This window comes from Halictus rubicundus, chromosome 11 (assembly GCF_050948215.1).
Source record: "Halictus rubicundus isolate RS-2024b chromosome 11, iyHalRubi1_principal, whole genome shotgun sequence".
In the NCBI taxonomy this organism is placed as follows: domain Eukaryota; kingdom Metazoa; phylum Arthropoda; class Insecta; order Hymenoptera; family Halictidae; genus Halictus; species Halictus rubicundus.
The window spans coordinates 2,572,566-2,586,506 of NC_135159.1; the positions used below are offsets into that span (position 1 = coordinate 2,572,566).

The 13,941-nt window shown below is 38.3% G+C and overlaps 2 protein-coding genes across 2 annotated transcripts; one reads left to right on the top strand and one right to left on the bottom strand.

Moving 5' to 3' along the window:
- Window positions 1–11,350: 11,350 nt before the first annotated feature.
- Window positions 11,351–12,521, bottom strand: LOC143358879 (alpha-ketoglutarate-dependent dioxygenase alkB homolog 7, mitochondrial). Its single transcript, XM_076796387.1, has 4 exons — window positions 12,068–12,521; window positions 11,831–12,004; window positions 11,637–11,764; window positions 11,351–11,572 (listed from the first exon to the last, which is right to left on the bottom strand). The coding sequence occupies exons 1-4, from the start codon at window positions 12,317–12,319 to the stop codon at window positions 11,443–11,445; spliced, it is 684 nt and encodes a 227-aa protein (XP_076652502.1). The 5' UTR covers window positions 12,320–12,521; the 3' UTR covers window positions 11,351–11,442.
- An 88-nt stretch (window positions 12,522–12,609) lies between these two features.
- Window positions 12,610–13,907, top strand: Slv (sugar transporter SWEET1). The gene is made up of 4 exons (XM_076796388.1): window positions 12,610–12,902; window positions 13,096–13,173; window positions 13,252–13,534; window positions 13,608–13,907. The coding sequence occupies exons 1-4, from the start codon at window positions 12,826–12,828 to the stop codon at window positions 13,821–13,823; spliced, it is 654 nt and encodes a 217-aa protein (XP_076652503.1). The 5' UTR covers window positions 12,610–12,825; the 3' UTR covers window positions 13,824–13,907.
- Window positions 13,908–13,941: the final 34 nt, after the last annotated feature.

The window sequence follows — 13,941 nt, forward strand, 5'->3', positions numbered from 1 at the left end:
TCGGTATAGATTGCAACCGTATTCGGAGGGTTGGATTCAATAAAATCTCGTAACGGAATATTAGGGTCGGAAGAATCTTGTAATGATTGACCTAAATAAACATCACTCGGTGGAATATTATATAGGATGTTATAGTCTGTGGTAAAAATTGGATGTTTTTCAGCAATCTCTAGATCGGGTCGTGTTTCTAACAAATTAAGGAGGTTTTCAACTAGCAGAGAGTGTTTCGTTCGTCTGTTGGGAGGAATGGCAATCAGGTCTGTGTTGTTTTTAAACAGTATTTTGTTTGAAGTTGAGGTTGTATAAGAGTAACATTTGAGTAGATATTTTCTAGCTAGAAAATTGACACTATCCCGAAGGGAAATGACTTTAGCTTCGCTAAGCAAAACATTTGTGGGCGTGCTAATTCTGTACCCTAGTGCCAGTTGGATTGCAGCATACTGAATTCGATCTAATTTAAGGATTAGGTTTTTGTTTTTCGGATAATATATGAAGCAATTATATTCCATGATTGGTCTTATGAGACTGCTGTATATTAACAGCAAAGTCTCGGGTGAAGCACCCCATGAAACGCCAGAAAGAAATTTCATAATATTTAGTAGTCTAAAACATTTTTTCCTCACATTATTTATATGAACTTTAAAGCTCATGTCATAGTCAAAATTGATTCCTAGAAATTTAACTGTTTCGCTTGATTTGATGACATGGTTGTCAATTATAATTTCGGTTTTACCCGGTAGAATACGTCTATTATTAAAGTGAACAAATACCGTTTTTTTAGGAGACAGGTCAAGGCCAACAGATTTGAGATTAGCATTAATTGTATTAATCGATTGTTCGAGTAACCTTTTGCTATCGTTGATGGTAGGGGTGCTGCAGTAGACAGCAATGTCGTCTGCAAATTGCGATATTTGAACGTTGTCTGGAATGTTCTTAATAACTTCAGCTACATAAAAGTTATATAGTAACGGACTTAGAACTCCTCCCTGTTGCAAACCTTTCCAGGTTGTTCTTGTGATAGTGCTTGTGGTTCTATCTATAGCAGTAATTTTCCTGCCAAGCGTTATATGTTTGATAAATCTTATGACTACAAGAGAACAGCCTATCTGGATTAGTTTCTGAATAAGCAAACTACAATTCACATTGTCGAAAGCAGCTTGTACGTCTAGAAAGGCTCCTAGGGTGTCTTTACCTTGATTTTTTGCGGTGTCGATGTTGGTTAATAAAGAAACTAAATTATCAGAGCATGATTTACCCTTGCGAAATCCTGCTTGAGACGTGGGTAGAATATTTTGATTTTCAAGCCACCATTCTAGCCTGTTCTTTATCATGGTTTCAAAAAGTTTACATACACATGAAGCCAGGGAAATAGGTCTAACGCCCAATTTATTGGGTTTATCAATGAAGAACATCTGAACCGACTGCCACTCTTGGGGATATCGTTTTTCCAGGTACATTTCGTTGAATATATCTAGCAGGACCAGTTTAATGTTACAAGGCAGAAGTTTTAGTGAGAGATAGTTTATGCCGTCTTTTCCGGGTGCAGATTTGTCATTCTTAAAATCCAATGCAAAATTAAATTCTGTGAAATCGAAAGGTTTGTCAAAGAACTGATTATGAGGCGCCTGTGAAAAGCCGTCTGGGTTGCAGGCAGCCCAAGGGGGAGCAATTTTATCTAAGCATTCATGTATTCTTTCTAGGCGTTGGCCAGCAGACATTGTTTTATTCCCGGTATATGTCCATTTATTTTTCAGTTTTTTGCAGGTATTCCAGAAGTATTTACTGCCCCTTTTAGTGTCAAACTCTGAAATAAATTTGTGAAAATACTCTCTTTTTTTTAACTTGAATGTTTTCTTTGCGGTTGCAACAAGTTTTTTATAGTTAACTAGGTCCGACATTTCATAAGTGTGTTGCCATTTCTTGTAGGCTGCTCTCCTCAACCTCTTGACTCGTTCACATTCTTTGTCCCACCACGGTACTGGGTTTCGATGTATATTGTCGTTGACCGTCACCTTCGAGGGTGTGTTCTTTATAATAGCTTCTCTTATATAATCAGTAAAGAAGTTGTATTTTTCCACGCAATCTAGTATATTGAATTCGCGTGATAAATATAATTGGAAATTTTGTGCCATTAACTCTTGATACTTATCTCAATCCGTTCTTGTTGAAGACAATGTATTTGTAACTTTCCTGTAAATATGTCTAGTTTTTTCAATACTAATTTCTATACCGATAGGAAAATGGTCAGATCCATGAGTATCGTCCAAAGTATTTATCCGAGTTTTATCAGCTAAATCCGGAGTCGTAAAAATCAAGTCAATGTTAGATTTACTATTGTTACTTAAATCGACGTGTGTTAAAGAATCAGGATTGTGCAAAAAGATGCTGTGACTTAATAAGCTATTGAATAATCTATCCCCGTTACAATCATTACTTGAACAATTCCATACTGTATTATGCGCATTGAAATCACCTACTAAGAGACAAGGTTGCAAGTCTGAGACTGTTTGCATGATCCAATCCCATTTGTTTTGCCCTAAAGAGGGGCCCTGTGGTCTATAGAGTGCCATTATGTTAATAGATGGGACAGTGTTCACTAACTTAATGCTACATGTTTCTATGAGATTATTAAAAGATCTAATATTTGGTAATATACAGTAGTCAATGGATCTTTTGATAAAGATAGCGATACCACCTCCTCTTCTGCCAATTCTGTCTTTGCGAACCGTGTTAAAACCTTTGAATGCTATTCTCATTTCCGGTTTGAGCCATGTTTCAACACAAATGAAAATGTCAATCTCTTGTAGCATTTGTTCCAACTCTTCTTTGCGTTGTGCAATGCTCCTGGCGTTCCAATATATGATGCGTAACGCTGAGAAATTGTTATTACCGATAGTGTGTTGTCCCATTTTTGAGGATACTGTTAAGCTGGGTTTAAGGCGATGTCTTGGTCTGTGTTATCCTCTTTTAATTTCTTGATCATTCTGATCAGCCGACTTTTGGCGCCTCGGTGTGTTAAGCTTGGGTAGATTTCGTATAACATATTGCTTAAAGCTTTGGTGTCATCTGTATACTTTTTGGCTATCTCAAGGTGATTGGAGTTGCCAATAGTTTCTCGCAGAAAGCTGTTCAAAGTGGTGTAGTCTAAGACATAGGTGTTCGGATGCTCAGTTAGAATTTCTTTAATCGGTAGAGTCATTGCCTCAATGTCGGTTTCTTGGTCGCTACTACACGATTCTGTTCGCATTTTCTTTACTGTCTTCTTTAATTTTGTTCGCTTATATTTGAGATTTTGTTCCTGGTTAGTCTTGTTGTCGGTGTCATCTGATGACAAGTTATCGTTGATTGCGATTCCCCTGGCGGTAGAGCCTGACTCGGTAGTGGATAACGGTCTTTTGTCATTCCTCTCATAGTTATTGGTCTCAGATTCAGTGACTTTAAAGTTGTCTTCTGCAACCTTGACTTCTTCAGACGCATTACCTCTTGCCTGATTATACGATGGTTTTTCAGGCAACAAAATTTGCATGGTGTTGCCAACATTTGAACAGTGTTTGGCCAAGTGATCGTCTTTTTTGCAGATGAAACATCTTGGATTATCTGACGAAATATAAATCCAGTAGTTGACGTTCTCATGCTCTATCTGAATATTGTCGGGGAGTTTAACAGCATCACTGGGTTCAATGTATATTTGACGCCGAAAACTTAAAATGTGTGAGAACCCCTGTTCGTTCATGCCAGCCCTTATATATGTAAGCTGTGACACGCACCTGATTCCCATAGCTGTCAATTTTTTCTCAATTGTATCATTCGGAATTATCGGACACACGTTGGATAGTATTATTCTCTTAGCCCTGGCCACGAGCGGACGAATTCGCAGTGTGTGAGCGCCGACGCTTATGTTTACATCGGTGTCGGTCAGTTTTTCTACAAGGTGCTGGTTGGCGAGGTACATACAGATTCTGCCGTTCGAAATTCTAGAGGCGAATCTGATATTAACCGGTGAAATAACTTTAGCTACTGCTAATATGAATTCTTTGATGGACACACCATCAATTGCATCCATGATAATCGCTTGTTCTTTAGTCGGGACTGTAATACTTTGTGTTGCGGCTGCGTACGTCAATGGAACACTATCTGTTGTTACTTTTGTTGAGCTCGTTGACTTGTTTGAATGAACATTACTGTACTCAGAGACGTTCATGCTTTTTAAGTTGTTCTCAGATGAGGCCCCCTGGTTACCAGGGGGCTTCATCACTGCACTTGACGTTAACAGTTCAGTTGTATGCAATTAACTATTTCGTAAGCACTCGCGATACTGAAATGGACACTTCAAATACACGTTCGATGTAGCGCTCTGTTTGCAAACACGTCTGACTCGTTCGACGGTTCGAGCCGAACTCCAGGCGATATTTATTTCGCATTAAAATTCGCAATATATTGAATAATATTTCGCCCGAACGACTCGATGACTCTTTTCTCTCCGTAAACATGTAATCTGTTAAATTTTCGATTTTAATAAGCGCGAATATGTCCGGCCAACGGGCAAATAGACCATCCACGCGATTATACACAAAACGCGATAAAATAAACGCGTCATTTGTTGCGAACGTGATTTTTATTTTATTTCCAATCTCGCGAAATCCCATGGTCAATTACGGAAGAATTGAAATAAATATTTTTTTAAATTTTCAATGTACTGTTCAATGACCCGCGTTTTCGTTAATAACTCCTTAACGAAGCCGAGCAGAACATTTTCACGGATGAAAAAGTTATATAAAATTTATTGTTATGATAAAGGTTATTATAAAAAGTATATTCTGCAATGATTACACATCGACTTCTGTTCTCTACAATTTTTTTTTTTTTATTGTAAATTGCAGAGAACAGAAGTTAACTAAAAATGTATTCCTTCTTTCAACAATTCTAATGAACAGAGAATAATGTAATAACTAGACTGTGGATCTATATCTTGTATTTTTGATTTTTATTTAGTGACGACAATCTATAACTTTAACCATTTGTCTTGCTTTAACCGCAAAAGATATGCAAACTCTTTTCACACGCGACGATTCTTTGGACTCGCCCGAGTTGAATGGCGTATTTATTGTATAACATTTTTGTATAAAATTAATAGAATAATATAATATTAGATTTTCTGAAGATTTTTGGAGGATAAATTAATTTTTTTGTTTCTTCGGACATACGCTCGAAATCGTTGAAAATCTGACTGAACGTGTTCTCGATATTTGTATAAAGTGATGTGAAATCATCATTTTAACGTTAAAAATTAAGGGTTGTAGGCAAATTCTACCTACGTCATAGAGTGAACCGTCTCCCTTTGGGCATATCGTGAAAAAGCTGTTACAGGTGATACAGACGTAGCGTTCGATGAATCAAATAAAATAGTGCCGCAAGGGACAGGAGACGATATTGTTGGACTGTCAAATTTGCTGAACTTTCGGAATTGCTTTCCCGGAGACCGTGCGACCGATTCTATTGAAACTTTTAGGGCGATTCGTCATACCGTTGACGTAACGAAAGAAAATTGCTTCGACAGGAAAATATGGTTATTGTCTTGTGTCTATCTAAAAGTAACAAATCAAAATGACCTGATATTTTTCATGATTTCCTTTGTAACAGTGAATTGAGCCTGTGAATCGTGAACGTTCCGAGAGAAAGCAATTTTTACGGAAAATCCCATGAACCAATTTATTTTAATAGTATCATCGTTGTTAGAAATTCTAACTGTTAATAGAGATTTTAAGAGATTTTCTACGTGTCGTGCTGAGTATCGTAGGAGCATGAACTGATCGCGTGCCATAGCTCTGTTAATTTTACGGAATTTTTAATTAAAATTCCGGAGGGCCAGACATCGGTATTCGATTACAATATTTCTCGAAATCAAGCCACGAAATTCTATCGTATTCTAACAATAATTATTCTGATTATTAAATAGATTAAGAAATAATTTAATAAATAATCAAATTGTTTGACGAATACTTCGCGTTTGCTTTAAACCTCACAAGAAAACTTCGATTGACTATTTCGCCGAGGGATTTTTCGCATGTTCCGGGAAGTTCATATTTATTCATCGAATTGCATTGGCGTTTGAAAAAAACGGAAGAATGGGATGAAAAAGTTCTTGTTTGCATACCCGACATATGTAGATATTCCCGTTGAAATCGCGCACGTGACGGGCTTTCTTGATTAGCCGTAAAAATTCGAATTTCAGTCTCCGCTCGAAAAATTTGCGTCACAGAGAGGAATCATTATTCCCGCAGGGTATTACATCCCGTCGGCCGGGATCGTGTGCGCCCGAATACGAGGCGCATACAATGACACGCGATCCGCTTCTTGTTCTCACAATTGATCTCACAATTAAGCCCACAGTGTTCGTCTTCCGCCATTTGACAGTGTCTAACTCTCCTTACGCAAAATTATGCGCGGTGACTTCCGGCCCGTGTTAATTGCGACATGCAATCCGTGGAACAACATATCGAACGCGATTGTCGAGAGTGGATTGTCAAAAATGGAATTGAACAACGGGCAATAAACAAACATCGTTAAGTGCTCATTTTTGTTCGCTGTGGATTTTATGTATTTATAGAAAAAATGGAAACTGGAAAGCTAAATTGTGAAAGTGTTAGAAAAATTGGAGAATATTATTTTCAATTTATGAAAGTTGTTGAAAGAACAGGCACATTTTCATCTAGTTTCTATTTTTTGCGATCAACTTATTATTTATTTAGAACAATTTTATTTTCTATAAAGGTTTTCGATACAAGAATCGAAAGTTTCTTATCGAAATGCAACAATGGTGATGACACGGGCAAGACCCGTGTTGTTGACATATATCGAAAATTCACTGTACTTCCAAATTTCGGTAATTCAGAAATTGTCCGGCGATCGAGAAACCAGCCCTCGATCACTTGTGACTCATCTCAACTTCGATGAACTTATGAGAACGACGAGAGACGTTTGACCTTAACTGCCGAGTCCTTCTATTTTGGGGGGTGTGAAAAATTCATGGGCTTTTTGCCTCTCATCACGGACGCGATGCTTAACGAGATATTTTATTTATTATGGCGGGTGATTCTTGTCGACGGACTGCGGATGTTTGGGCAATTTTCAGTTTCTGTAGTCAAACTTTAAGAAACCCCACGAAATCTTATTTTCAGTGGTAGCAACTTTGTAGATCTAAAATCAAGAAAAATTCTACTCAATTCTATTGAATTTTGTAGTGTAGATATAATTGAAATCAATCTGAAAAGCCGGATATAATCATTTTCTTTGGGGTTATTGCAGGAAAGAAGATAGCTGAACTTCTTAAAGGTAGTTTCCGACGGATCGGTTGAAAATAATGAAAACGGTACGCTAACGTACACCGATCAGAAACATTTCTATCTTCGTTATATCTTGGAATTATTTCCTGCGCGAAATTGCGTGCAACATCCGTAAAAGTCGATTTTAATTTTTCTTTTTATTTAAGCACAATGGCATTCCTTATTACAAAAAAGTAAGATGTACGAGCAACAACGGTGTCAATATCTCCGCTAATTTCCCGTCAAAAAACTTCCCGCAAAGCAGCCACCTTTGTTCGCGTAAAAACGAAGGATCTCCTAAGTGGTTTTCTTGATTGAGGGGATGAAGAAATTCATTCTTATCTTCCGGAGATACGAGGACGCGCGAAATACGTCTGTAATTGTGTGTGAACCGTATAATCGTCGAGCATACTACTTGAGCATATTTCGATTTTCTAGAAACCGATAGATCTTATTTGTTTGCTAAAAGCCATTTTATTAATCGATTATACACTCGCCATATTTTGGACAGTAGTGGTCAGTTATGATACAGAAGCACGTTGGGGTGTTAAGAGTTAATAGATGACACGAACTTCCACGTTTATCTAACCTGATCTAATTCGTCGGGGGTTACAACTCCTAAAAGCCCCGTTTATTCGACCGGTAATTTCAAGCGATAGATCGAACCGAGCAAGTGACGAAAGTTTAAAATTCTCTGACTTTATTAAACGTTGCTCGATCAGCTTGTAAACTTCGCCCGCGTCCCATTAACTAATTGTTTTCACAACGCCATGGTTTCCCGGCCAAGGTAAGTTATGAAAACGAGGCTGGCCGGTGCATCCGATAACTATGCGATTCGATTCCCTGCGTCTTCAGAGCTGCACATGACTTTTTATTCCTCGGCGGAGGCTAAGGAAAATGATTTCCATCCACAATGGCCGACGTCGCGGACGTTCTCGCCGTTCCCTCGAACTGATTCGTTCGATTGTATCAGAAACTTTCTGTATTTCGTCCTCTATGAAACGATATGCTCTCACCTTGTTCTTATAAGGATCATTCCACGCGAAATCGGACTCTTGTTGCAGCAATGTTTCGCATTTTGTTCAAACTTGAATATATTGTAGTCACCTATGAACAAGTCTCAAAGGATTTTCATGATTTTACAGAAAAGTAAGAAAGTGTCACTCTTTTTTCATTAAATTATACGGCTAAAAATGTTGTCATTTGAAAAAAATGTTTTTTTCACCATTCATTTTGCAATTGTTTGAAATAAATGCAATATTTTCATGGCCGGAATATTCTTAAAAATTTGAAAAAGAATGGGGAGATAGGGCAAAGTGTCCCCATTACTGACCCTTTAATGAGAATTAAAATTATTTTAAGTGAACGCTGCACGTAGGTAAGACTGTCCGGCCGCTGCTTCTACCGCGCGCCAGCCGTCGGAAGCTGTATGTCACGGTGCAGCGTTCACTTGAAATAACTTTAATTACGGAAATTTGAAAATGTCCGCTTTTATGAGAAAGTTCCTCATTTCCCTTAAATTTTTAAAAATGCTCCTGCCACGAAAGCAGGAGCATTTGTTTCAAACAATTGCAATATAAACGGTGGAGAAACATTTTCTTCGAATGACAACATTTTTAGTCTACATACACTCTAAGGATGCGTGCCAATTTAGGGGTAACACTGTCGCGACTTATTCTCCAGAGTCAATTCGTCAGTGTTTTATTATGCACGAAAGGAATGGCACTCTCCGGTAGCATCGGAAATATTTGCTACCGGAGAGGGCTATTCCTTTCGTGCATAATAAAACACTGACGAATTTGACTCTGGAGAGTAACTCGCGACAGTTTTACTCTCAAATGCACACAGTCTTAGAGTGTCCGGTACGTTAAAAACGTTGTCATTTGAAATAAAAAAAAGGTTTTCTTCACCATTTATTTATTGCAATTGTTTTAGACAAATGCAATGTTTTCGTGGCAGGAACATTTTTCAAAATTTGAAGAATACGAGGACCTTTATCAAAATATCGGACAGTTTAAAATTGACGAAATTAAAGTTATGAAATGAACGCTGCACCACAGACGAGGTATAAGGATAGACCTATCATCCAATGCATTTTCGTGTCCAACGTTTTTGGGGTCACGTAACCCCATTACCATTTTCGTGTCACATCCTGTATTACCAACTGGAACTAAAATCTGCTGACAGTGTCACGTCTGCCGACGTGTTGCTGCGCTAGGTTATAACTAGATGTCACGCCTATCGACATGTTGCGTTAGCTTCTGAATAGATGTCGTGCCGTCAGGATGTTGTGTTTGGTTATAACTAGATGTCGCGTTAGGTCATAAGTTGTATAATATATAGATAGCCACTACGTTACATCACATAGAATTCTAAGTCCCGTATTCCCCATCTCCGAGGCGCGCCAAGATGCGCGACATTACGTCACCGCGCTCTAGCGAGCCCCACTACGACGCGTAATACCTGGTAATACGTCACGCGCTCCTCCACGCGATCTCCGAGCGAAGGAGGTCTGGACAATTCCCGAGGAAGTCGGTTCTCATCCGCGACCTGGTCGCGTCAACATCTCGCGTTTCCATTTCAAACGTTACTACCTCTTATTATATCTAGCTGTTCCAATATTTAGTATTAAGAGTCTTGTATTCCAACTACTTCTTTGAATATATATACAGGGTGGCCCACATAACTCTGAACAGCTCAATATCTCGAAAAGTATGCCATCGATTTTAAAGTTCTTAGTCTTAAATTGCATGGAACTGAAGGGCCTTCCTGAATACATAAACGTGAAGTGGCCTCCTTCCCCTTTAACGGGGGAGGGGAGGTACCTTTGTAATTTTAAATGGAACCCCCTATAAAATGTTACATATTTAGATTCTACAGGAAAAAACAAGTCAATTTTGTCTGAAACATTTTTTTGTCAGATACTTCCATGATGAAATATAACAGTTTGAAGTTTCGAGTTGTAGGTACTTGAAGCGCTCGGAAATAGCGTTATGGAATTATACGCGCTTGACTCCTTTGCTTATTCGTGAAGAAATAAAATGTATTTTAAATTAAATGTTCAAAATGTCCACCGCAGGCTTGTAAACATTTATTTACTCGAAACATCAAAATTGGTCTAACATTTGCCAATCCCGCGCAAGAGAGTGCCGCGCCGCGCCGGTTGTAACTACTAATTACGCCAGTTGTTTCGCCCTCTCGTGTCTAACAATCCAATCCATTCGGCGAACGTCTGCACCATCTCGCGGCCGCGCAGCATCAGGACCAACATCTTCAGAGAGAGAGAGCCATCGACCTAAGAGGGACAAGGACACCGACCTATTCTCCGTAGCCAATCCGAGGGAGCACGGCTGCCCCATCTGTCTCTGTTTCTTGCAATCTGTCCAGGACTGTTGGTGAGTAGCATATCTACATATTTACGTGGAACCGTGGACCCGGCTAGACTTCGAACGTACGAGTCGAGTGATCCAAATGGTTGTAATTTTGAAGCGTCTCTCCGCGGTAAAATCGCGAAGCGTCTTTACCATCGCGTAACCAACCGCCGGACGTAACAACAGCGTCGTTAGTAGTAGGAATTAAAATTAAAAATAGCTATATATATAGCAGAGAGGAATGTTCCTCTCTGTATATAGTCACTGCAGTCTCGCGAATACAATAGAATATTGTCACCGACGAGATATATATAAAGACTGCCAGCCTTACGGGAGAATGTGTCGCTCGAAAAATACGGTGTTGTTTACCGCCCTCTAGGATAGATTTTGCCTGGAGTAAGAAACAGAAGGCCAACGACGGTATCTCGTCGGTGCAGAAGACCACGAAGGAAATTCTCGTCGGTGAGAAGGTGAATCATCACGGAACCATGCAAGTTCTGGTCCAGGCTAAAAATTAGACTAGGGGGCAGCACTATTCCGCGGACACTAAAATCCCGGGCGTGAGCACTCTCATTTCCTCTCTGTTTGTATTTCTCTTTCCTAGAGAATTTTGTGGGAGGTGTTTGCCTAAATGTTTGCCACTACAATAAAACTATAGTAATTTCTCATAAATAATTATATTCTATTGCACTTATTATGTACAGAGAAAATTACAAATTATGTACATAAATACAGCAATTAATACGACATTATCTGCTGCTGTTCGGTTGACACCTGCATATTATTGAAATACGTCTAATTTTTGGTATATGCTGTCCTTCAAAATAGGATTCTTCATTTTTTAGGATTTCATGGTTGTAGTTGTACCTGGCTACACCACTGTAAAATAATTATTTTTGATATAAACAAATGATATATTTACTTAACAAACAAGTTGTTATACCTCATTATATACAGAGATCTTTGCGGTAACAGGAAGTCATGCTTATGCGTTGTCTCGTGTCCAACCATTGTTAATCTCATTACGCTGTTGCTTAACAAACTCAAACCAGCAATAATTTCTCCACAAAACTAGAAAATAGGAAAAATCATTGAGCTTTGTCCATACATTAAACTACATGTACGTAAATTACATACCCTAATACTGTCGACGTGAGGCTTTATCCATCCTTTGGCTGCTAAATCCAAAACATGTATTAGAGGAAGCTGACTCAATTCTTTGGGAAAAGCTGTCTCACGAATCCTGTTTATTATTTTTGCATTATTCTCGTTCCAGTCCTTCCTCTCTGTTTCTCTGTAAGCATGTATCGCCTACAATGAGACGACACTCGAATAAATTATAATAGAAGTTTAACAGGAATGTAAAATACCGACATCGTCCCAATGTGATTCCTCGTATCGAAGTCTTTTCATATAGGGATCAACTTCTTCGATCAAAGATTGTTCTTCGGCCGCAGAGATAAAATTCGGGATTATTTGCATTGTACTATGTAGTTGTTCCTTCCAATTCTCTAAATCTTGATCGGCCTTATTGCTTAAGTTGGTTGTTCGCGAATAATACTTTAAATTACAAAAATGAAGAGTCCTGTTTAAGAAACCGGTGAATAGATGAATTTTGAATCTCATGTCGGCTCCTCGACTCTTTCTCCAGAAGAGGTTATCAACACTGCGAGCACGATGAACCAAAATTGAGTTGCTACTAACGCAGTAAACGATTCACGTGCATAGTTTGTTTCTTATTTATACATTTCCAATACATATATTATTTATTTCGAAGAATTGGCAAGCAAAAATAAATACACTAGAATCGTTCGTAACGAAGGGCTGAAATTGATAGATACACTCCTGGACTTCTTTGAAATCGAATCAACTACAGTAAAAAATAATGTCTTTTATTGTCAAAATCATGTTGAAAAACCGGGCCAAAATTGGCGTGGAATCGAACGTCGATCGAATAATGGGGGTAGACGATAATTTCGTGTTCGCTTTCGATTTGTGTAAGAACATATATTATCGACCACGGATTTCATCTTTCATTATAAAACTAGATTTGGACGCGTGAGCTTGATAACAAGTTCGTGAATCTGGATCACGGATGTTGATACGTGGTACTGATATGTGCAATTTGAATCATGATTTCGACGGGGATTAAAGACGCATTGGCTACAACAGCCTCGATTTGCACAATTTTACAATTTTTAGCCGGCGTGTAAGTAAAAAAAAAACTTGTTTCCATATTTCGTCTGTCAGGTAATGGTTTTAGACATTAGCTACGTGTTTTGTTTACATTGAATGCGTTATAAGACTGTGTCCAATAAATAAATTAATTGATCGTAAATGATTATTACAATTAGGTAGACTGTATTTTCCAATGAACAGCTGTAAAATTTTCGATGTTTTAGCCTGGTGTGTAGGAAGATCATTAAAAACGGTTCGACGGGAAATAGTTCGCCTTTGGCGTTTATAACATGTTACACATCGTAAGTGTAAACTTTTACAGCCATGTTGATTAGTACCATGCATACGTGAATTAATATATACCGTACAATATGTTTCAGATGTGTTTTATGGATGAGATACGGTATGCTTATCGAAGACCATTTCATATTGTTAGTAAATATTTTTGGAGCTGTGCTTCAAGCATCGTACGTTTACGTGTACATCTTGTATAGTGTAAAGAAATTGAAAATTGTTAGAGAAATGATAATGGCCACTTGTTTCCTTGGAGCTGTGTATATTTATAGTTTTTACGAGCAAGACAAGTCGCTAGCTGCAAAGTACGTTGGGTTTCTGAGCTGCACGGTGACAGTATTATTCTTTGCATCCCCTTTAATGATGATGGTAAGTTTATTGGTGATTATCATTCTATTGGTGTAACAATCCATGAGGGGTAATCGAATAAAATGTTTATCAGGCACACGTAATAAGGATGAAGAACACGGAAAGTTTACCGTTTCCCATTATCATGGCTTCGTTGGTAGTCTCCTCTCAGTGGTTTGCATATGGTTGCCTTCTCGATGATCGTTTTATACAAATCCCAAACTTTTTAGGCTGTGTACTATCCGCGTTCCAACTTTGTTTTTTCGTAATCTATAGGAACGATCAAAGCGCAGGAGAACATTTAATATGACAGCAATTTTATTTTCGCACCTCTCATTCGATGTAAATGTAACACGAATTCTACTTTAATGACGAAATATATTTTTGACATAAATATTGGTTTTTTCATTCAAATCGATCCTTTTTAG

Excerpts from the sequence above, each read along its gene's own strand:
- Slv (XM_076796388.1), top strand. The coding sequence starts at position 12,826 with ATGATTTCGACGGGGATTAAAGACGCATTGGCTACAACAGCCTCGATT. Across the intron at positions 12,903-13,095 it reads TTACAATTTTTAGCCGGCGT|CCTGGTGTGTAGGAAGATCA; the intron begins GTAAGTAAAAAA and ends TCGATGTTTTAG. Across the intron at positions 13,535-13,607 it reads CATCCCCTTTAATGATGATG|GCACACGTAATAAGGATGAA; the intron begins GTAAGTTTATTG and ends AATGTTTATCAG.
- LOC143358879 (XM_076796387.1), bottom strand. The coding sequence starts at position 12,319 with ATGAGATTCAAAATTCATCTATTCACCGGTTTCTTAAACAGGACTCTT. Across the intron at positions 12,005-12,067 it reads AGGAATCACATTGGGACGAT|GCGATACATGCTTACAGAGA; the intron begins GTCGGTATTTTA and ends GTCTCATTGTAG. Across the intron at positions 11,573-11,636 it reads AGATCTCTGTATATAATGAG|TGGTGTAGCCAGGTACAACT; the intron begins GTATAACAACTT and ends ATTATTTTACAG.